The sequence below is a fragment of the Xenopus laevis genome, chromosome 8S (assembly GCF_017654675.1).
Source record: "Xenopus laevis strain J_2021 chromosome 8S, Xenopus_laevis_v10.1, whole genome shotgun sequence".
NCBI lineage: Eukaryota > Metazoa > Chordata > Amphibia > Anura > Pipidae > Xenopus > Xenopus laevis.
This window is the reverse complement of record NC_054386.1, coordinates 82,627,828-82,651,719: the sequence shown is the minus strand read 5'-3', so window position 1 is coordinate 82,651,719 and position 23,892 is coordinate 82,627,828. Positions and strand designations below refer to the sequence as shown.

Here is a 23,892-nt window from a genome sequence, read left to right as displayed (position 1 = left end):
AAGGAACCTTACATTACCTTACATTATGGGTCAGATTTAGTATGAATTTAAAACTCACCACAGAAAAACTCATTCACTTTCTATTCATTCTTATGAGATTTTTTAAAGCATATTGATCAAATGGTGAACTTGATAAATACAATTCTAAAAATTCCATAGGAATGAATAGAACATGGGTGAGTTGTAATCTCCACTAACTTCGAGTGAAGGATTCGAAGTAAAAAGTGTTTTTGGGCTACTTCGACCATCGAATGGGCTACTTCGACCTTCGACTTCGAAGGATTCGAACTAAAAATCGTTCGACTATTCGACCATTCGATAATCTAAGTACTTTAAGAAAAAATTTCGACCCCCTAGTTCGCCATCTAAAAGCTACCGAACGCAATGTTAGCCTATGGGGAAGGTCCCCATAGGCTTTCCTAAGTTTTTTTGATCGAAGGATATTCCTTCGATCGTTGGATTTAAATCCTTCGAATCGTTCGATTCGAAGAATTTAATCGTTCGATCGAAGGAATTATCCTTCGATCAAACTATTTGTGCTAAAATCCTTCGACTTCGATATTCGAAGTCGAAGGATTTTAATTCCCAGTCGAATATCTAGGGTTAATTAACCCTCGAAAATTCGACCCTTGGTGAATCGGCCCCTTTGATAAATCTGCCCCCTAGACTCACTGACAGAACAGATATCCAAAGGGATCATGCTTTTCGAAACAACCTCCTAAAGAACTCCTTATGGACTTTTTGTATCTGACTTATCCAAACAAATATCTCTGTGTGATCTTATCAACAGTCGTGTCATTGGTATGTGTATTGCCTGCCATTAAATCCATTAAACTCTGTTCCTTTTTGTGTATCCAGTTTTATTATTTTTCCTTGTGACTTTTTGTTTTTATCTCTGTCTTTCTTTTTTAACATGTTTTTCTGCTGGTGATCACTTTTAATTTTGCTTTGTATCTTTTATAGACTTGGCTGCAGTCACTTCTAGTCTGACTGTGTGCTCAGTACCGCTTCTCAGATCCAAGGCAGAGGAACCTGTGTTTCTTTGTGAGACAACCAAAGAGACTGCTGATCAGGTAAAACTGATTGGGAGTGACAGTTGCAGTCACATATAGTTCTTTAAAGAGATTTTGTTTAAAATAGAATGTTTTTTGTTTATGTCATTATTTGTCAGCATCATGCATTTGACTTTTATTTGAATGATTGGAGCTGGTTAGACTTAATTATTGTATTATTATTATTATTATATTAAATATATAGTATTATGGTTTCTTTCAGCATTTTCCAACAGTCTCTCAGGATGCTGCCTATCTATCTGCATACCAGAGTGTTCTGTCCTTCTGCTCAGAGGCCTGAAGGTTCCTAGATGACTAACTTCTTTAACTTTACCTATAATTGGTGCTATTTACATTCAATCTTTTTAACCCCTGTTAATGATCAATGGTCCAAACCCTGTTAAATTTTTCCAAATTTTCTAAATCGTTCTCTCCTTTAAACAAATTTGCACTGTGGTCCCTACCTCCTATTTGTATTGTGTGCAGTTTTGATGCGAGTGTAAGCAAACACACTAATCCTTGCAGTCATCTTGCAATGCATATCTTGCAGGGACTCCCCACTAAGGAGTTTATTTTGCTCATCATTATTCACAACTATAGAAAAAAAACTGTGGACCTCCTTTACAAACACTAGACAGTTTTGTACCTGTGCAGGAACCCAGAGCAACCAACACATTTGCTTTCAGTCTCTATCTTGCAGTAGACTGTTCAAATCAGTTGTGCTGAATGGTTGCTTTGCTTTGCTGCACTGATGCAAATTTTTAATGAGACACTGTGTGTTGCACATCTGTAGACTTTCTAGCCTTTCTGGAAGATTAGGTCAGTATTTGTAAAAAATCTTAATCACCTCATCAATAATTATAAAGGGTATCACCACCAAAATAACAATAAAATGCATAATGAAAGAAAATGAAAATTTTAAGCAACTCGATACACATTGAGTAAATCATTTTTAAGTTTGCAAATGTGATTTCTACTGAAAGCAGGTATTTTACTCTCCATTACATGCACTGCTGGACAAGACATGAATATGTACCTTTGGAACAAAGTAACAGTAGTCAAATATCCTCCATCTAAGACTCCAGTTTCCCAAATCTTCTTCATGTTCTGTGATTGATAAGCCTGGAAAAGGTAAGTTACAAAAGCATTCATTGTATTTGTGGGAACTGGAATCTTGGCTGGAGGAGCTGACTCTAGCAAAATAGATATAGTTAGGAAGAGCAGTGAAGAGAATAGAAAGGGACACAAGGTTATTTTTTTCAATAGCAATTACATTTATACATACAGTAACTTTAAAAATCTAATTTTTAAAGAGGCCTTTCATTTTCACAAAATGACTCATTTCAATTTTCTTTTTCTTATAACATTAAAGTTTTAAGTATGAGCACAGTAAAAGTAGTTGTTGGCCAAACTTTGATGCTTTTAAGAAAAATATCAGATTTATTTGAAGGTCAGCGACCCAGCATTCAGAGCTTATATGAGAAAGAAAAGCAGATTTGTTTTCTAAACCTGCAAGTTAGAAAAGTACTGAAAAAATAGAAAGCAATTCAACATTATTTGTGGCATGTTATTTAAAAATATTACGTTTTGTGAAATTGAACAGCCCCTTTATTTAAAGTCTATTTCAATAATACATTTTCTTTCATCAGCCAATTTATTTGGATAATTTATTTGTCATTTTAACTGGAGTTTCCAACACTGATCTGTGCTGTTGTGTTTTTATAACTAAGACCTTCTTTGATAAGGAAAAACCACTCCTTTTTACATTATTTCAGACACAGTATTCTGTATATAGAGGTTTCATGATTATCTTGTGGCAGTTTTTGCAATTGTTCTTAAAGATTTTATTCCAGCCTTGTGTTTTCTGTATTTTTCTGTACTTTTGAAGTGACAGTGAAAATAAATTTTTAAAATGTTATGTTGTCTTGTGCTTGGCATTCTTCTTCTTATCCCAGTACCACCAGGCAACTAAGGCAAGTTTAGGTTGATGATTTTTACTAACATAGTCTCCCTAGGAGGTGAGCCAGTAAAAATATGTGCCTGCTCTCCTACTCAGCACTGTGGTCTTGCCGCCTTGGTAGCACATAGGCAGAGATCACAGATGATTGGTTAGACATGAAACATAAGCACTGATTGCTACAGAGGAGACTGAATTGCAAATTACTCAAAAGTCTATAGGGGACGTTTACACCCTTTACTATAGGGGTTCATTTATTTTAAATATATCAATAAAAATACAGGGCCAGCTTCATATTAAATTTCTTCAGAACACATAGCATTAATAAACAGTGTTAAAGGGATCCTGTCATCAGAAAACATGTTTTTTTTCAAAACGCATCAGTTAATAGTGCTGCTCCAGCAGAATTCTGCACTGCAATCCATTTCTCAAAAGAGCAAACAGATTTTTTTATATTCAATTTTGAAATCTGATGTTGGGTTAGACATTTTGTCAATTTCCCAGCTGCCCCTGGTCATGTGACTTGTGTCAATGAATATGCAAGTGCATGTATTTAAAAAAAGAAAAACTGGGTTTTTTTGTTACAAAGTTATGATCATAAAGTTGATAAGCCACCATACCACGTCAAGGTAAACCCCATACGACGGTCCCTAACTTATTTACCTGTGATCAAAATAAAAAGGTCAAATATCTCACTGCTTAACAGCATTACTTGGAGTAAAAATCTCCTGAAGCTTGGTTTCAATCTGTGGACTAGATCCTCCCCCACAACCTGCATATGTGGCTTTTAAAAGGGAGACTGGCCAAACCAACGCCCATTTTTTTTTAAAAAAATTTTTTAAATGTGATAATGAAGAGATTATAATAAAGGCAAAGTAAAGTTGTATATATAAGTGCACACTTGTGTGTGTGTATGAGTATAGGTATAAGTACAGGTGTGGGTATAGATGTGAACAGAAAATAAAAAAGGAAAAGCTTAATATGGAGTGTAATAGGTGTAATGTATGTAAGTTAGTGCAAAAGTGCAGAGTTCAAGCAAAAGTCAGACATGCAAGGATCAAAACTAGGAGGTATCAAGCAGAATAAACACACCAGATACTACAAAATAGACCTAACAACAGGCAACGAGATTTGCCCAAAGGCTCCTTTGAATATTCAAACTTTCGTGCCAAAACCCAATGACACCATGCACACTAACCGGAGGAGCAGGGATCAGAGCTGCGGGCATCCCCGCCGGCCCCTAGACCCCACTGGACCACCAGGTAACCTCACATAAACACTCTAATGAATGGAAGGCAAAGTTAGGAAATGAGCGCATTGCTAGCATTAATAGTACAAAGATGCGGGTTGAGAGTGTTGCTCCTTTAAATAATGATACCAGTATGGTTGTAACAGATACACAAAAGGCAAATGTGCTAAATCAGTTGTTTTATTCAGTGTATCCAATGGAGGAGTCAGAGTTCCCAGGCTTACTTCATAGTTGCAATGTTGGCTCAGCTCAATCTAGTCAGTGGCTGACTCAGGATATGATCCATAAAACTTTAATAAAAATTAATGTAAACAAGGTGCCAGGGCCAGATGGCATACATCCTCAGATTCTAAGAGAGCTTAGTTCAGTTTTAGACCGGCCCCTATTTCTGATTTTTTTTTTTATAGCTTTCATCTGGTATGCTACCTATTGACTGGAGGAAAGCTGATGTTATTCCAATATTTAAAAAGGGATTACGATCTCAGCCTAGCAATTATAGGCCAGTAAATTTGACATCTGTGGTGGGCAAATTATTTGAAGGTTCATTAAGGGATCACATTCAAAATTTTGTCCTAGTGAATGACATTATGAGCAACAATCAGCATGGCTTTCTATAGGTCATGTCAGACAAATTTGATTGCTTTTTATGATGAAGTAATTAAGATGCTGGACAGTAGGGGAGCAGTAGATGTGATCAATTTGGATTTTGCCAAAGTGTTTAATACAGTGCCCCACAAACGACTGCTTTCTAAGCTAAAGTCTGCTGTGCTTAATGAAGTTGTGGAGAGAAAACTGGCTACAGAATCGATTGGGTCCACTTTTATTTAACTTGTTCATGTCAGGAGCGCTTCGGGATCGCGGCACTTCCATCGGCAGTGAATTCAAGATGGTGGGGCCCATAGTCGCCACGTGGGTTACGTCGCCGGTGCGCTGACGTCAGCACGCAAACGTGTGATGTCGTGATGCTGTGTTCTGCCCCAAATTTGAATTAAAAGGATGATCTTAACACCAGTTCAATGCCCGATTATAGGTTCCAATTGCTGGTGTTCTGGGGTATTCTATATAATGATCCTGATTGATTCCTGGACTTTGACCACTGCTTTAGCCCTGACAACGATCCTTCTCGGCCCACCTATTGAACTTGAAGTGCTTGGATTTGACTACGTTTACTCCTGATCCCTTCCAGGTTACCGCGAACTTGGACTTAACCCAAGGCTTCCTCCTTGGTCCATATTTCTCGGTGTTGGGATCCGCAAGGCCCCTGACAGTTCATTAATGACTTAGGAGAGGGTATTGTAAGTAATGTATCAGTGTTTGCAGATGAATCTAAACTACCCAGCCCAATTAATTCCATCCAGGATGCAGCATCCTTGCAACAGGATCTTGACAAACTGGCAATTTGGGCAGCTAAGTGGCAAATAAGATTCAATGTTGATAAATGTAAAGTCATGCACCTGGGATGTAAAAATATCCAAGACACTTATACCCTTAATAGAACTGCAGTAGGCAATCAATAATGGAAAAGGACCTTGAAATCCTTGTAGATAATAAACTTGGCTGTAGCAGGCAATGCCAGTCAGCAGCATCAAGGACAAATAAGGTCTTGAGCTGTATTAAAAGGGGCATTGATTCACAGGAGGGGGGGTCATTCTTTCACTGCATAGAGCAGTGAATATGCTGTACAGTTTTGGTCTCCAGTGCTCGAACAGGTCATTTATGAATTATAGAGGGTACAGAGAAGTGCAACTAAGCTGGTAAATGGTATGGCAACATATTAGATATGAGGAAAGACTGGCCAAATTGGGATTGTTCATGCTGGAGAAGAGGCTCTTAAGGGGTGATATGATAACTATGTATAAATATATAAGGAGATCATAAAATAATCTCTCTAATGCTTTATTTACCAGTAGGTCTTTCCAGCTGACATGAGGCCACCCATTCCAATTAGAAGAAAGGAGGTTCCACCTAAATATTCGGAAAGGGTTTTTTACAGTAAGAACTGGGAAGATGTGGAATTCTCTCACTGATTCAGTGGTACAGGCTGATACATTAGATAGCTTTAAGAAGGGGTTGGATGGCTTTTTAGCAAGTGAGGCAATATAGGGTTATTTCACAGTACAAGTTGATCCAGGGACTAGTCCGATTGCCATTCCTCTGGATCAACTAGCAGTCAGGCAGGTTAACATAGAGTTAAAAGGTTGAACTTGGACATCTGTCTTTTTTCAGCCTAACTTACTATGTTACAATGTTCCCAGGACAACCAAGAAGCTACTAAAAGAACAGACCACACTCATTCTAATAAACCCCAAATGGCCTCAGTGCAGCTAGTACTCTGACCTTCTGAACCTTTCGGTAGCGGACCCTTGGAACCTACAGTACTTCCTCTACCGGATCTTCTATCCCAAGGTTAAATTCGATACCCAAACCTAGCCAGCCTCAGCTTGACTGTGTGGCTCTTGAAACCCGAATCCTGAAGCAAAATGGGTTCTCTGATGTAAACCTGTCTCATCCAGGGCTGGAACCAGGGGTAGGCAGAAGAGGCACCTGCCTAGGGCGCAACGAAAGGGGGGCGCTGGGCAGGTGCCTGACTTTTGCCTACCCCTAGTCCATGTTCGCTGCTCCTCCCACTCCTCCAGCGCTCCTCCCCGCCTCCCTCCTCTCAAGTGCTTTACCCCATCTTCCCTCAGTCACTTTCCCGCCTCCCTCCCCTCAGCCACTTTCCCCGCTTCTCACCTCTCCCCTCAGTCGCTTTGCTCTGCCTCCCTGCCTCCATCCCCTCCAGCGTTGTAACACTCTCCCCTCGCATGTGTGCACACAATGTGTTCAGGAGCGTGCACGTCTACGTGAGCGAGCACATGGAGGGGAGCACGGTGGCCACTCAGGTTGCCTAGGGCGCCTGGTCGGCTTGGCCTCCCACTGGTCTCATCCAAGACCTACCACAGGCTATTGTCCACCTACCAACAGCTGTAACTCACGCAATAGATTATCATACCTGTTCTGTTACCAATATTTTGGAATGCCTTCAGGTGGGGCTTTCAATGGGTCTTCTCTTGGCATCACTCAAACCTTCAGCCTTGTCAATCCTCTTCCAGAAAAGTCTGGCTCTGCAGAGGCTAGCCTACATGCCCCCCCCCTTCCAGGGGGCTTTACAGGCTCACTTGGAAGACTGTTTTTCTGGTGACGATAGTACCAACAAGGTGCATCTCAGAACTCAGTGCCTTATCGTGCAAGTCGCCCTTCCTAGTCTCTCACCAGTCTTTCATCCTTCCTTCTGGCTCCTTAGCAACAAAATCCTCTATTTATCTCTGGATCAAATGGACCATTTAACTAGCATATATCATACAGGGCCAGTCACCAAACAGACAAAGGAGAAATGGAGATTTTGAGTACACAGCAAAAGCCACCAACCTCTTCTCACTACTAATACTTCTTGATCTCTCTTCTCCTCTAATCCTTCCATTAGCTTGGCCTTTGTGACATGGCCCTGTCTTGGTTCTCTTCTTGCTTCACTAAGCGTTCCTTCAGTGTCTTGTACAATGGAGTATCATCTTCTCCCCTACCTCTGTCTGTTGGGATTCCTCGGGGCTCTGTCCTGGGCCCCTTATTATTTTCTCTCTATACTTCCACCCTCGGCAAGCTAATCAACTTGTATGGTTTTCAATACCAGCACCTCTATGTTTATGATATTCAGATCTATCTCTCATCTCATGATCTCAATCCAGAGCTCTTAACTCGGGTCTCCTCCTGCCTCTACTTGGATGTCACAACACTACCTTAAATTAAACCTCTCTAAAACGGAAATTGTTCTCTTTCACCCAAATAAAACCCATAACATCTATTATAGTTAACAATTTCACTATAACCCCATCATTATATCTAGACTACTGTAACTCTCTATTATTTGGCCTTCCCCGCCAGAGACTGTCACCTCTACAGTCCATAATGAACACTGCCACCAGGCTTGTACACCTCAGCAACCGCTTCTCCTCTCCCATGCCACTCTGCCAATGCACCTTTCAAAATAAAATTAAAACTAATGACCCTGACATTCAAAGCACTTCATAACTCTGCCCCCCCCTACATCTCTGAAATCATCTCTAGATACTCACCCAACCGCTTACTACGCTCCTCTACTGACCTGCTCCTCAACTCTTCTCTAATTACCTCCTCACATGCTCGCATTCAAGACTTTGCAAGGGCTGCCCCTCCTCTGGAATTCTCTCCCAGGGTCTGTGCCGACTTTCTGCGAACCTTTCTGCTTTCAAAAGATCTCTTAAAACACATTTATTTAGAGAAGCCAACCCTCACTCTGTTTAGCTACTAAGTGCAATACAATATGCTTCATCTCTCACTTGCTTCTTTTGCCCACTTGTGTCTCATTCCCTTCCCCTTTAGATTGTAAGCTCTTTTGCACAGGGCCTTCCTCACCTTTTGTACCGGTACTGTTTTTTTATGTATGTAACTCTGTATGTTAAACAGTATGTATGTAATTCATGAGATTTCTTTGTATAAAAAACAAAAAATATTATGTAAACCATATGCATAGGTTGGTGTTAGTGTTTATAGCAGATTCTACAAAGGTATGCAACGCTTCTCTTGGTGCTTGGGTTTGTGACCTTATTTCTTTTTGCTCTTAAGAAAGCAGTAAAGCCTGTATCACATGCCAGTGTAGCACTTCAGGCTCTATACTGGGGTGCAAGGATTGTCCTTCGTCTTCTCACCCCTTTACTCCTTTTTTATGTGAAGAGCTGTGGCAGCGACTTCCTTTAGCCTCGTGCACCAGGCATCTGTGTTGCCCAGTATCCCACACCCAGCTAGCTAGTGAGTCGGAATTGAATGTAATCTCTCCTGTGACATCACTGTGGTGTAGAAAATAGGGGTGATCCCAGTTTAGAACACACATGTGTCCAGCATGAGCACCTGCTTTTTGTCTTGAAGATATGCATTAGTTACTGTTTCCACTAAGAATTTGTTTGATGCAAAGCTTTCATACTGGCACTTCTGTTTGAACGGTGTAAAGGAAAGGAATTAATTGCTTTCTTTTTAACTAAAAAAAGTTTACTGAGTTTTTAAAAAATGTACAGTGAGTGTGCCAGTTATTGCATACTTACCTGATATTGCTAGTGCCTGCCATAGGCAGAGCTTCTCTCATTCTTTTTAAAAGGAAAACCTGCTCTTAGTTATTTTAAGTCATCTAGAAGGAACATATAACTGTGCTGAGAAGGCTACATCACTGATGTCTTGAGTCTTTACTACAGGGCTATTTTTCAAGATCTTTACCTGAAATTTTCATCTGAAATGTATTCTTCTCCCCATGCTCCGCTTAGTGGAGAAGGCAGATTAAATATTGATATTTATAATATTTGGTTTGGGTTAAACTGAATTAAAGTAAATCTAAATAGTGTCACGTAAACGGTTAAACTGAATTAAAGTAAATCTAAATAGTGTAACGTAATTGGTGGGAAAAAGTTGTTCATTTTCTATATTTTACAGGCAATATACGGTAAAAGTTGACCATAGTTTTAGAAGATGTCAGTTCACTGGTGAAACATAAATGGATATCTTTGTTTATCTTTCTTTCTTTGCAAAGGAAAACTACCCAATATTACAGTGGTTGAGAATATAAATGGTTCCATTACATGTATCCAACTAATAGATGATAGATGCTTCCTTTGTATGCATTTTCGGTCCTCTCACTCCATTGGTTTGCCCATCTCTCAGGGTTCAGTCGACCCCCACTTAGAGGCTTGAGCATCAGATTATGAACATGTCCAAATGTGACAATGGCGATATAAAGGTTTGTTCCCTTTCTCCACATACTCTGTCACTATATTACTTTTATCTTCATCCATCTTTGTTGTCACCTCCCCCTTTCCTGTTGCTTCTCCGTCTGCCTTTTCTGAATGCTATTATATGTTGCTAAAATTGCACACATTATGATAAAATGACAATTGTAAAATAGTATAATTTTAATACAAAACCAAGAAGCTAATATTAAAATGAAGTAGCTTTGCATGGACAATGTGGAGTGAAGAACAACAGACCAGCTCTGTGCCTAGCAGTAGGGAGTATATGTGCACAGTGGTGGGTAGGATGGGTGTTGCACTTTAACTTGATGTAATTCAATTATATTACACAGACTAATAATTTAAAAAAGCTGAGCTAAGTCTGAGCAAAAAGGTTAAGAAACCCTGGTATAGAGAAACACAGCTCTGACTAATATTAGGGTGTATTTGCACACAGTGTAACAGTGGCCATAGACGCATAGATATCATCGAACAAATTTTCGTACAATATTCGGTGTGTCTATGGCAGGAGATGAGCCGACTGCTATTGGCAGAAGACTTGGCTCCTCGATTGGCCCAGGCTGAAAATTTTGATCAGTCACCTTTGAAGGCACCCAAACATCGTCCATTGATAGTGCTGAATTGTCAGATACAGGTAATATTCTATTATGTCTACCTGTATATCAGCTCTACACATGTGTATTGAAACAAACAATCTTTCTTGGCTGTGTAGGCAGCACTTTAGAATGGAACTGCTTTCTGGCAGGATGTTGTTTCTCCTACTCAATATAACTGAATGTGTCAAAGTGGGACCTGGATTTTACTATTGAGTGCTGTTCTTAGATCTACCAGGGAGCTGTTATCTTGTGTTAGGGAGCTGTTATCTGGTTACCTTCCCATTGTTCTGTTATTAGGCTGCTGGGGTGGAAATGGTGGGGGTGATATCACTCCAACTTGCACTGCAGCAGTAAAGAGTGACTGAAGTTTATCAGAGCACAAATCACATGACTGGGGTGGATGGGAAACTGACAATATGTCTAACCCCAAGTGTGATTTCAAAATTTACAGATTTCAGTGCCAAATCCTGCTGGAGCAGCACTAATAACTGATGCAATTTTTTGAAAAAATTGTTTTCCCATAACAGTATCCCTTTAAAGTGACTGTCTGCCATTGACTTTTACATGATTTTGACAGGTTTTAGCTTGAGTATTTTCTGATTCAAATTTTTAGCAGCTTCAGAGCATAATAAATCTCCTAAACAATTCAAGGGTTTTGTTTCCTCTAAAAATCTGGATTTTTTGCCCTTTAAAACTCAACTAGAGAAACCTGACCTTTAATAAATAGACCCCTGTGTAACATGTCGGTGCTATATAAATAAAAGAATATACAAGGGCCCCAGGTAGGGAGAGTCAGCATTCTTCATCTGGATATTTTACTCACAGATATATACATCTTTTTTAAGACCAAAGATAAAACTAAAGAGGAAAAACTTTTATATAAATGTTTTATTAGATGATGACCACAAATGTTAAATCTAGTATAGGTAAATTTAAAAAAAAATAGTCACAAATATTAAAGTTTATCCAAAAATGAATCCAGATCTTAAAATTAGCAGTATAGCTCTCATTCAAGTGCTCATGTTGGTTTGAACTGGGATGAGCCAAATGATAATACATTTTTATTCTGGTCTACCATTGTGTCTTATATAAAGAATAACGCAAACTGAGCTGCTCTCCAGATCAGGCCCGGACTGGAAAACTGTGGGTTCTGGCAAATACCAGAGGGGCTGCTGTAAGGTGTCATTGAAAGTCTCTATTTAGTGGGCTGGTGGGGTTGTTTGGGCCTCTATGTACTTGGAATGGCAGGGCTTATTTTGACCATACCTCCCAAAATTTTAGAAATAAAAAGAGGGACAAAAAAAGTTGGCGCTCGTACCATGGCGAAATTTTTTTGAACACGCACATTTTTGTGGCCACCGTATTACCATATTCATTTGGCAGGATATGAAAGTTTGAACATATTTATATGTTTTTTTTCAGTTATTACAGTTTTATTAATGAAGGTGAATTGCCCTAGGTGGCCGTACACGGGCCGATAAAAGCTGCCGACAGACCGTGTCGGCAGTTTATTGGCCCGTGTATGGGGCCCCCCGACGGGCTTCACCGATCGAGATCTGGCCGAAAGTCAGCCAGATCTCGATCAGATGGGACGAAAAATCCCGTCGGATCACGGCCGCATCTGTTCATTGATGCGGGTCCCGCGATCAGACCCCCGTTTCCCATGCGTTAGGATCCGATCGTTGGGCCCTAGGGCCCACAATCGGATCAGCCCGATATTGCCCACCTCAAGGTGGGCATATCGGGGAGAGATCTGCTCGTTTGGCGACATCGCCAAACGAGCGGATCTCTCAGTGTATGGCCACCTTTAAGCTGTGAGTTTAACTTTTTTCAAGGGACCTCCCGTTTTTGACAGATTACTTATTTGCTTATCTCAAAATTGTTACAAAGTATTTTAGCTGCACCTGGTGGCTGTTCTGGGCTCTCTGCCAAAATTATGTTAGAAACATTGTATCTTTTTCTGGCTGTTCAGTACAGGAATAAAACGGAGACTTTTCAGTACAAACGCGGGACTGCTGGTTAAGCTGTCAAAAGCGGGACTGTCCCTCTGAAAACAGGACAGTTAGGAGTTATGTTTTGAGTCCCAGATGCTAAATAATAGCAGTAACCCTCGGCAGTAGGAGTTTGCTGTTATTCTGCAACTGGTCATCTCCCTTATGTATTAGGAGAAATGAAAATTCCTGCAGCAAGATATATATGCCTGGAATTCTTTTAAGTATGAAATTACGGTGAAGTAGGGAACCCAAAGCAGCTACATCAGATTGGATGGATTACAGCTTTCTTTTGAAGTGCTTTTTTTCAGAGGGCCAAAAACAGCTGAAAAACAAGATCTGGTAAAACAGAGAAACGGTGTAGATATAATGTCTGTGGCATATTTCAAAATTGCCCTGTAAGAAAGAGAGATAAACTGATATCAGTTTTTGTGACTCGGCTTATTCTATTGTGCATACAGAAGACAGAAATTATCTCTTGCCAATATCTTTGCATTTTTCCAGTGTCTAGATCAAAGTAGAATTCGCATTACCCAGGACAATTCTCCTACTGTTGTTGTATGCACAGCTATAACTAACTTGGTTCAACCTTGGGTTCTTTCAAAGAACCCTCTTAAAAGGGACATATTGCATTTTTTAAAATCACCCACATCAAATAGACCAGGGGTCACCAACCTTTTTTTTACCCGTGAGCCACATTCAATTGAAAAAAAGAGTTGGGGAGCAACACATGAATAAAAAATGTTCCTGGGGGTGCCAAATAAGGGCTGTGATTGGCTATTTAGTAGCCCCTAGGTGGACTGGCATTCTACAGGAGGCTCTGTTTGGCAGTACACCTGGTTTTGATGCAACTAATTACCCTCTTAATTAGGAATTAACAAATAAACACCTACTTTGAGGCCACTGGGAGAAACATTTAAGGGGTCGTTGAGCAACATGTTGCTCGCAAACAACTGGTTGGGGATCAGGGAAATAGACAATTGTGAATAACACATGGTACAGGTATCTTATCCAGCAATTTACAAATTCATGAAACACCATCTCTCATAGTTCATTAAAAAAACAATTAATTTAAAAATTATTTAATGATTCAAGTAAAGGTATGGGATCAGTTATCTGGAAACCCATTATCCACAAAGCTCTGAATTACGGAAGGGCCATCATTCAATTCTTTAAAAATGTCTTTGTTAAAACCGTACCTTGTCCTTGATCCCAACTAAGATATATATTTAATTCTATTAGATTTTATTCATGCTTTAATTATTTTTTAGCAGATTTATCAAGGGTCGAATTTCAAAGTAATGGGAGTTTTTTTGAACTGCCATAACTTTGAAATTCGAATAAAAAAGACCAATCAAATCGAGACAGTACATGATACATTTCGATATTCGAATAATCAATTTTTTTTCACATTTGAATCAAGTTTTGGCCTATTCTCGAAATTTTTTACTTTGAATTTTCACTTTGTGGAACAGATGAGCTGTACTTGTAGGTTTTTTGGACAAAGGCAACTTTTATACCTTTTATTTTTATGGAAATATAATGCAATGAGAAATCATTTTTCATTACACAGTATGGGGCGAAGTGAATATTCAAATTAAAAAAATTGAATTTCGAGCTAATTTTTGTGTACTTCGACTAAGGAATAGTCCAAATTCAATTTGAAATTGAAAAAATTTTAAAATTCTAATTTCGAAATTTATCATGTACTGTCTCTTCAATTCTACTTCAACCATTCGCCATCTAAATACTGCTGAATTGCTGTTTTAGCCTATGGGGGACCTCCTAGAATTTATTTGGAGTCAATTGGTGGAAAACTGACCTATTCGGCCAAAAAAAAAAAACTTTGATTTAATTTCGGTTGGTCTTTTTGAATTTGAATTTCGAAGTTTTTCAAATTCGAAATTCGACCCTTTATAAATCTGCCCCTATGTCTTCCCTAAAGGGACTCTTCACCTCTGTTACCTTTTAGTATGTTTTAGAATCAATTCTAAGCAACTTTACAATTGTTCTTATTTATTTATTTATAGTGTTAGAATTATTTGCCTTCTCCTGATGGGGTCACTGACCCATCTAAAAAACAAATGCTCTGTAAGGCTAAATATGTATTGTTATTGCTACTTTTTATTATTCTTATCAATACTTAAATTAATTTGAATGAGACACTAGAATATGAATACGAGAGAGCCTGAATAGAAATCCAGACCCTCTCGTATTCATATTTTAAACTCTCGTTCAAATTAATGCATGATTGCTACGTTAAATTGCACAACGATTGCTGAAACTGCAAACTGAAGAGCCGCTGAATAAAAAGCTAAATAACTAAAAAACCACAAATAATAAAAAAAAGAAAACCAGATGCAAATTGTCTCAGAATATCCCTCTCTACATCATATGAAAAGTTAATAAATAGGTGAACAACCCCTTTAATACTGTTTTTCACAACAATAGTTATGGGCAAATTTATTCGCCAGGCATGGATTTGAGGAGAATTTACGGATTCCGCCACCGGCGAATGTTTTCGCGAACCTGCCACGAAAATTCGCCGTGGGAAAATTCGATGCACCAAAAAAATTGTCACTCGACAAAATTGTTGCACATCAAAATGATTTGGACACCCGTTGACTTTAAAGCATGTGGACATTTTGCATGTATGAAAATTGTCGCTAGTGTCAAAATTGTCGTGCGTCAAAATTATTTTGACAATGCGTTTCACTAATTTTTCAGGAGTTTCGCAAATTACTCAGTGAAGCGAAACGGGACAGATTCTCTAATACTTGCGTTCTATGCTGCTGCCACATAGGCTGAAATACCTTTTCAATTCGTTTCTTCATTTCCATTATGAGTCTACCGGCCAGAATTGGGAAATTTTGCTCCTGAATGTGAAGAACCTGGAAAATAAAAAGGATCATTTAGGGATACACAAACGCTGCTGCCTTGTGGGATCAATGTAGTAATACCATGTAACAGAATTTTTTGGTAGTTATGTCAAAAACCATTTGTATCAAAATTGTACATTAAAATGTTCCACCAATAAAATATACCTTCCAGGTGCATTTGAAGCAGCTTGGGCAATACTAACAGGTAATAATAGGTTCATACATACTGCCCAGTAAAGTAGGGCATGACTTGGATGTTTCAGAGAATCCCAGTATGTAGGTGTCATAGGGATACTAGTGAAGGATTCTGGGAGTCAGGACCTCCTCTGCAGAGTGAGTGTACCACCCATTATGAAAAGCAAAGGGCTTTAATTCCCAGTATCCATTCCCAATGAAACAAGGTAAGAAAGGGGCTGTATTATTAAGGGGGATTAAGAGGTTAGCTTAATCCCATTTTTACTTTCTTCAATGAAAAATAAATCTATCTCCTATATACTGTACTTTAATTAAAAAATGTGTATCGTTTTTATAAGAAACTTAACTGTATGCAGTGAAATTCCCCTATTGTTTTACTTGCTCTGACTGCTGAGGATAGGAAACTTCAGACGGTCCCTAACTGCTCTGCGGGGAAACAATCACACTTTTAAACAAAAAGGGGGCAACCCCCCACCTTACTTCCCAGAACTCGAGCAGCTTTGTTTGTTTCCCTGTAAAGCAACCGGTGACCATGTAGAGATTTGTATCCACAGTCCCAGTGCAGTCTGTTTATTCTGATTGTTAATCGGTCTTGCTCCATCAGCTTCTATATCAGATATTTCTTCTACTGAATGTTAATGTTTTGAGTTAGTAACAACTACCAGCGGTTTGTGATATTTATCACACATAGTATGTGACGTACAGTATGTTGAGACATGCAGCCAGGAATCCTACAATCATTACCTGAAGATGACCCAGTTCCACCGCTAGAAATGGATCCTCCTGCTGACCCACCCCCACCTCTGGGAGGATTGTTGATTGCTCCATAAATGATTGAACCTTGCCCTTGACTCTGTCCTTGATTTTGAGAATAACCTGAGGAAGAGCTTCCACCCACGCTGCTTCCGCCTCCTGCTGATCCACCTCCACCTCTTGGTGGTTGTTGATTGTTGATAGACCCATAAATGATTGAACCTTGCCCTTGACTCTGTCCTTGACTCTGAAAATAACTTGAGGAAGAGCTTCCACCCACGTTGCTTCCGCCTCCTGCTGACCCACCTCCACCTCTTGGTGGTTGTTGATTGTTGATAGATCCATACAAGATTGAACCTTGCCCTTGACTCTGTCCTTGACCTTGACTCTGTGAATAACTGGAGGAAAAGCTACTACCACCACTGCTCCCTCCTCCTCCTTGTGGATTGTTGATAGCTCCAAAAAAGACTGAATCTTGTCCTTGAGATCCTTGTCCTTGAAACTGTGAGCCGCCTCCCCCTCCTCCAGGTCTACCCTGGTCATGAATGTTACCACCTGAGATGATAATGATGATTTAAATTTAAAAAATATAGAAAAAAAAATTTGAATGATTATTTGCACTTTTTTCAGAAGCACAATCAAATGTAGTGAGTGATAATATATTTATTTTTTCATTTTTATTACCTAAAGGAGTGAAGACAAAGCGTCATGATGCATAAAATCACCAGATTTAATTCAACTACCTAAAGTTCAGGTTTCTGAAGCATTTCATCAAGCATTTCAGTGCCTGCCACCACTGATATGTAGGCCTGTTATGTACTTATGTGCATCAATTACAAAAAACTAAAATAAAACCTCTCTAGAAAGAGAATATTTTTGGGGAAATATTACTGGAAATGTTTTTCTCACCTGGTTTGTTTTTACATCCGGGAGACACTGGAATGTCATCAAGTGTTTTTCCTCCTGTAATTCGAGATTTGTTAAAACATATAAAGGTTATATAAGAATTTATCGCTTGTTTATGTACTTAAGTGCAAAGTGCAAAATAGGGCAAAATCTTGCAAGGTTCAAAGAACAGAGCACAGAGATACATGGAAGTTCTGGAATTAACATCTGCTTTAAAGGGGTTGTTCACCTTTGAGTTAACTTTTAGCATGATGTATGTAGATAGTGATATCTTGAGACAATTTGCAATTGGTTTTCATTTTTTATTATTTGCTTTTTGAGTTATTTAGATTTTTATTCAGCAGCTTGAGAGCTTTAGCAATTTGGCTGCTAGAGTTCAGAATACCCTAGCAACCATGCATTGATTTGAAGAGACTGTTATATGAATAGGAGAGTGCCTGAATAGAAAGATGAGTAATAAAAAGTACAGATAACAATACTTGTATATAGGTATGGGCGAATTTTTTGCCTTGTTTCACCGAAAAAATGACGCCCATAGACTTGTATGGTGTTGCGCGTCAAAATAAAAAGACGCGCGTCAAAAAAAAATGGGCGTCGGCGACATTTCACTGGCTGCAAATTTTTGTCGACACGAAACAAGTCAAATTCGACCCATCCCTACTTGTATAGCCTCACAGAGCATTCGTTTTTAGTCCATGACCCCCACTTGAAAGCAGGAAAAAGTCAGACGAAAAAGGCAAATAATGAAAAAAAATTAAATAAATAATGAAGACCAATTGAAAAGATGCTTAGAATTCTATAACATACTAAAAGTTAACTTGAAGGTGAATCACCCTTTTAATGAGCTGTTATTCTTACACAAATGATTGCTTCTAGTAAATCACACACTAATGCTGTTTTTGATGCTGAACACCAGAAATTATGCCATTTGCAACAAAACCTGAACTGCAAATTACATGTGATTAAACAAAGCAAATGTTCATTGGCAAATCATACGCAATTTGTGACATGCTTTTTAACAACTGACCTCAATGACACTCGACACGCCAATTTTCATCTATTTTTGTGCTTTGCACAGTACACTTACATTAGTTAATGAGCTTTAATATGTACAGTGAATTTATTGTCAGAGCATGCACTTTGGCCATACTAGAAAGACAATTATTCTATGGCATGTATATGTTTCATTGTCTCAACTCTTGTTTTGATGAGAACTAAATGAATGCACTAACTGGTCATACTAAGCTCCAGAATTTTCAATGTACAATGAGATACAATGTTTTTTATACTTTACCTGGCAGGATAAGTTGATTAGAAAGGCCACTCCCAAAGCTGCCAGAGCTTTGTTGTCCCACTTGTTGTCCTGCATATCCACCAGCACTGCCTCCTCCAAATCCACCACCTACTCCTGCTCCACCTCCTCCAAATCCACCACCAGCTCCTGCTCCACCTCCTCCAAATCCACCACCACCTACTCCTGTTCCACCTCCTCCAAATCCACCACCAGCTCCTGCTCCACCTCCTCCAAATCCACCACCACCTACTCCTGTTCCACCTCCTCCAAATCCACCACCAGCTCCTGCTCCACCTCCTCCATGTCCACTACCTCTAACTGGAGGGTTTTTATTAATTACTCCAAGTATGACAGAGCTTCCTCCTGATGCACCACCAGGCTGGCCTCCTTGAGCTCCTCCACCAACTGCTACATAGGATGAACCTCCACCAGATGATGAGCTACCAAATTGGTAGGAGCCTCCTCCACCTGATGATAAGCTTCCAGATTGGTAGGCGCCTCCCCCTCCACCCGATGATGAGCTTCCAGATTGGTAGGAGCCTCCCCCTCCACCCGATGATGAACTTCCAGATTGGAAGCCTCCTCCTCCACCTGATGATGAGCTTCCAAATTGGATGGAGCTTCCTCCTCCACCTGATGATAAGCTTCCAGATTGGTAGGAGCCTCCCCCTCCACCCGATGATGAACTTCCAGATTGGAAGCCTCCTCCTCCACCTGATGATGAGCTTCCAAATTGGTAGGAGCCTCCTCCTCCACCCGAAGATGAACTTCCAGATTGGTAGGAGCCTCCCCCTCCACCCGATGATGAGCTTCCAGATTGGTAGGAGCCTCCTCCTCCACCTGATGATGAGCTTCCTCCTCCACCTGATGATGAGCTTCCAGATTGGTAGGAGCCTCCTCCACCTGATGATGAGCTTCCAGATTGGTAGGAGCCTCCCCCTCCACCCGATGATGAGCTTCCAGATTGGTAGCCTCCTCCACCCGAAGATGAACTTCCAAACTGGTGGGAGCTTCCTCCTCCTCCACCTGATGATAAGCTTCCAGATTGGAAGCTACTAGATCCCATGGATGAACCACCACTCTGAAGTGAGACAAATTCTATGGAATGGAATTCATTCCAGAACATGTAACAAAAAAGAAAAAAAATTACTGTAGTGGCAACAAAAAAAAAAAAGTTAATAATATAGTAGGCACATTCTTTCTTATCAGAAAGCCTCTCCCCCATACTGGTGATAATGAAAGACAGTACTGCAGCACAGTAAATTACTTGGTAATCTGCTCCTGCTCCATGTACAATCAGGACCCACAGATAGTGATGGGCGAATTTGCGCGAATTTCGCTTCGCCGAAAAATTCGCGAAACGGCGAAAAATTCACGAAACGGCGCCAGCGTCTCGTTTTTGACGCCGGTGCCTGTTTTTTCGACGCCGGCGCCTGTTTTTTACGCCGCGAATTTTTGCGAATTTATTCGCTGGCGGCGAATCGCGCAAATTCGCCGAAAATTCGCCGCAAATTCGCGCCTGGCGAATAAATTCGCCCATCACTACCCACAGATTGATGCAGAGAGTTGTTCTGAATAAATTTCTGTTACTGCAGAGTTAGACGTTACTAAAAACTTTAGTATTCTGTTGTTCTGTTTGTAAAGTGAGACAGGAGAGGTGGTGCTTTTTTTAATCCCTTTATCTGTAGGGCTGAAACGGTTCTCACCGATGCTGGTGATCTGGGTGTATCCTGGACTGCCGTCACACACAGGAACTACTGCAAAGGGATCTGTAGGTTTATTAGAAACACAGCGATGTAATATGAAGTTGAGACAGAAAAGGAGAATACATATATTTATATTGTGTTACAAACATAGGGGTAATATGTGAATAACCCACCTGACAAGCAGCTTAACTTGCATACCTTTTTAAATCTAATCCTTTTTCCCAAATTACTAAACTAAAACAAGTCAAGCTGCCAAGGGCCATTCCCAGCCAACCCATTTTAATACTGGAAACCCCTCCAACAACTGCTATATTATAATGCAGGTGTTTAATGATAAACTCCTAGTTAGTTTGCTAAAAAAAAAATCCTGGTGAATAAGTACAGAGAGTGAGTGAACAAAGAAGTGGTTAGATGTCTGACAAGCGGCCATGCAAAAAGTAGCCCCCCAGAGCAATATTAACACGGCACTGATTGCAAATGACATACCAGATGGACCAGACAGTGTTTGTTTAGGATCTCTGCAGATTTTATCCATTCTGACACCTATAAATGGTAAAAGTACATTACAATTATTATAATGACACTGACGCCATTGTTGTAACTATAATAGCACTATTACAAGATAACAGTAAATGCACTGACTGACCAATAAAAAATGAACTGCTATAAGAACACTGGGGCTCATTTATTAATGCAACGCAGCGCATAAGTGGACGCAAAAGAGTGTCTGTGCCATCACGAGCGTGATCGCTAATATATTTGCGTGATATTGCGCATAACACGGATCTTTTTAGATGGTTTTGTTTATGCGTAGTGATGGGCGAATTTGCGCCGTTTCGCTTCACGTCTGTTTTATTGGCGAAAATGCGTCAGCGTCCAAAAAACGGATGCCAGCGAATATTTGTGGCCGTTTCGCGAATTTATTCGCCGCGAATTCGCATCTGGTGAATAAATTCGCCCATCACTATTTATGCGCTTTATGCAAAAGATTGGGCATTTATGTCACAAACTATGCCGTGTTTGTGAGAGGCATGGCTGGGGGCGTGGCTACAATGCGCTTGCACTGCGGTCGTCGCAGATCTGCATCTGTATATGCGCAAAACTGCACCCGGGCAAAAGCAGCACAATTTTTACGACTGCCTCTTCAAAATGCGCATTCCTGCCCAGCTGTGCTAGTATATTCGCATTTTTGTATTTCATGTTGCTTTGAAAGAGAATTTTATATGTGTGCGCGGGGCCATCTAAACTGGGTTCTGGCAAATACTAAATGGGGCTGCTGTTGGTGGGGATGTTTAACACAAAGGTGAACAACCCCTGTAAAGTGCAGATTAACCACGCCTTCCCCCAACATGTTTATATTAAACAAGGTTCCTTTACGAGTACCAGGTAGGCTATACACCTTTGCAACCAAACAAATATTAGCACAGACACAAACGCAGATGCGGCAGAAACGCAACATGCACGATATGTAGCCACGATTTCCAGCCCTCGAAACAGTCCAACACTTGCACCATACTAGACTCCATTGAATCTTATAATTTATGTATCCCCAGTCATAGTGCTTTCACATTTTTGAGGGCTTCAACTTTCCAATATACATTTTTTTATACATGTAATTTCTATTAAAAGCATAATTTGTCTGTTTTCATTCTCTGTGCTTCACTCCTGAAACAATATTGCAAGCCAACTGATTAAGAGCCAGACCCAGAAAACAGAAAGGGATGAACAAATAATGATTTTAATAGTAATTCCATTTTCAAATAACTTTAAAACCATTGATGACTTAAAATGAATGTACACTGGAAACTTGCTCAGAAGTATCCGATTTTAGGTGGGGCCCCATTTAAAGCTTAGTGATTCCTTATTAGGCTTGTTGTACGCAGAATGTACCTGATTATGCCATATAATACCCAGTGGCTTTGTTACCAACGCTATGGGATGCATTATCCAGAAACCCATTAGCCAGAAAGCTCCGAATTACAGGACTCATAGACTCCATTATAATCAAATAATTCAAAATTTTAAAAGTGATTCCCTTTTTCTCTGTTATAATAAAACAGTAGCTTGTACTTCAACTACGGTATAATGAATCCTTATTGAAGGCAAAACAAGCATTTTGGTTTATTTAATATTTAAAAGATTTTTTGTAGATTTAAGGCACAGAGATCTAAATTACGGAAGATCCTTTATCCGGAAAACCCCAGGTCCCGAGCATTCTGGATAATGGGTCCCATACCTGTACCTATACTTTACTTCTATTACTAAGAAATACTCTGAATATATCGGTGCAAAACACATTAAAATGAATGTAGCAATATTGCACTTTCTACTGCAAAGTATATGTAACCCTGTGCTGTAGGAAGTATAGTATATTTTTCCATGTATCTATTATTAATAGTTTGCGTGTCTACAAGATGCATAGCCTCCAAGTGGAAAAAAATCCTTATACCATTAAGAATGAGTTTGTTCTCTCGGCTAGTATAGATTACCTTCAATTGCCATTTCCTTGCATGTACGTATCCTATTCCTCATGTATGTAAGGCATTATGAGTTCCATTCAAAAGATAAAATGTCCAGTTAAATAACTAATGCGGAGCACAGTCGCTCAGTGCAACCAATTGGTGCTGGTATTGTCTAACATGATTAAGCATCATAAAACCTAACATCTGATATCTACCATGATAAGTTACTGGCTTGATGTTTTCCCATATACAGGTATAGGATCCATTAACTGGAAACCTGTTATCGAGAAAGCTCCAAATTACCGTCTCCCACAGACTCCATTTTAACCAAATGATCCAAATTTTTAAAAATGATTTCCTTTTTCTCTGTAATAATAAAACAGTAGCTTGTACTTGATCCCAACTAAGATATAATGAATCCTTATTGGAAGCAAAACCAGCCTATTGGGTTTATTTAATGTTTATATGATTTTCTAGTAGACTTAAGATAATAAGATACAAATTAAGGAAAGATCTGTTATCCGCAAAACCCCAAGCCCAAGCATTCTGGATAACAGGTCCCATACCTATATACGGCTTTAGTTAAAGACAGACAAGTTCAAGTTAGGCAAACATTTAATTATGGTTCTATTTAACCACAAACCCATCCATGTCATTAAACATCTGTTTCACTTACTGCTGAGGCTGAGACTCATGATCAGGACCAGGAAGGTCCCCAGAGGACCAACCCCACTCATCCTGTAGTCTAGAAGATACTTCCACTGTGTTTTATTCCTCTTACAAAAAAAAAAAATATATATATATACACACATATAAAAGGCCAGGCTAGTGGGAGGAGACTTGGTGTGCCTCTGTTTTGGCTCATCGTTCAGAAAAGGCTTGACAAAGCATGCCTCCCTTGGGTGTGACTCCACTGGGTGTAACTGTTTATAGGTATGGTTTACTTGGATCCTAAAGTTCCCTACATTTCTAGGGTGGGGAAACGCGTGAATCAATATTAGGGATTCCGGATTAAAGATAGCAACGTACAGTTTTTAAAAAAAAA

At 39.6% G+C, this 23,892-nt stretch overlaps 2 protein-coding genes across 4 annotated transcripts in view; one reads left to right on the top strand and one right to left on the bottom strand.

Moving 5' to 3' along the window:
- agbl5.S (AGBL carboxypeptidase 5 S homeolog) overlaps positions 1–2,970 on the top strand; it is a 39,518-nt gene extending 36,548 nt beyond the window's left edge. For both annotated transcript variants that reach the window (XM_041575277.1, XM_018233271.2), the window contains exons 16-17: positions 964–1,073; positions 1,276–2,970. In XM_041575277.1, the coding sequence (XP_041431211.1) occupies positions 964–1,073; positions 1,276–1,353 (188 nt within the window). In that variant the 3' untranslated portion in view covers positions 1,354–2,970. The remainder of the gene's footprint in view (positions 1–963; positions 1,074–1,275) is intronic.
- A 9,954-nt stretch (positions 2,971–12,924) lies between these two features.
- Positions 12,925–23,632, bottom strand: LOC108700573 (loricrin). 2 transcript variants are annotated; one of them, XM_041575276.1, is made up of 9 exons: positions 23,524–23,632; positions 20,872–20,928; positions 20,386–20,448; positions 19,583–19,777; positions 18,680–19,519; positions 17,389–17,442; positions 16,471–17,034; positions 15,466–15,543; positions 12,925–13,048 (listed from the first exon to the last, which is right to left on the bottom strand). In XM_041575276.1, exons 1-8 carry the CDS (start codon positions 23,582–23,584, stop codon positions 15,500–15,502), a joined length of 1,878 nt encoding a protein of 625 aa, XP_041431210.1. In that variant the 5' UTR covers positions 23,585–23,632; the 3' UTR covers positions 12,925–13,048; positions 15,466–15,499. The 2 variants fall into 2 exon arrangements, with proteins under 2 accessions (XP_041431210.1, XP_041431209.1); XM_041575275.1 differs by having other exon boundaries at positions 18,680–19,777.
- Between the last annotated feature and the right edge of the window lie 260 nt (positions 23,633–23,892).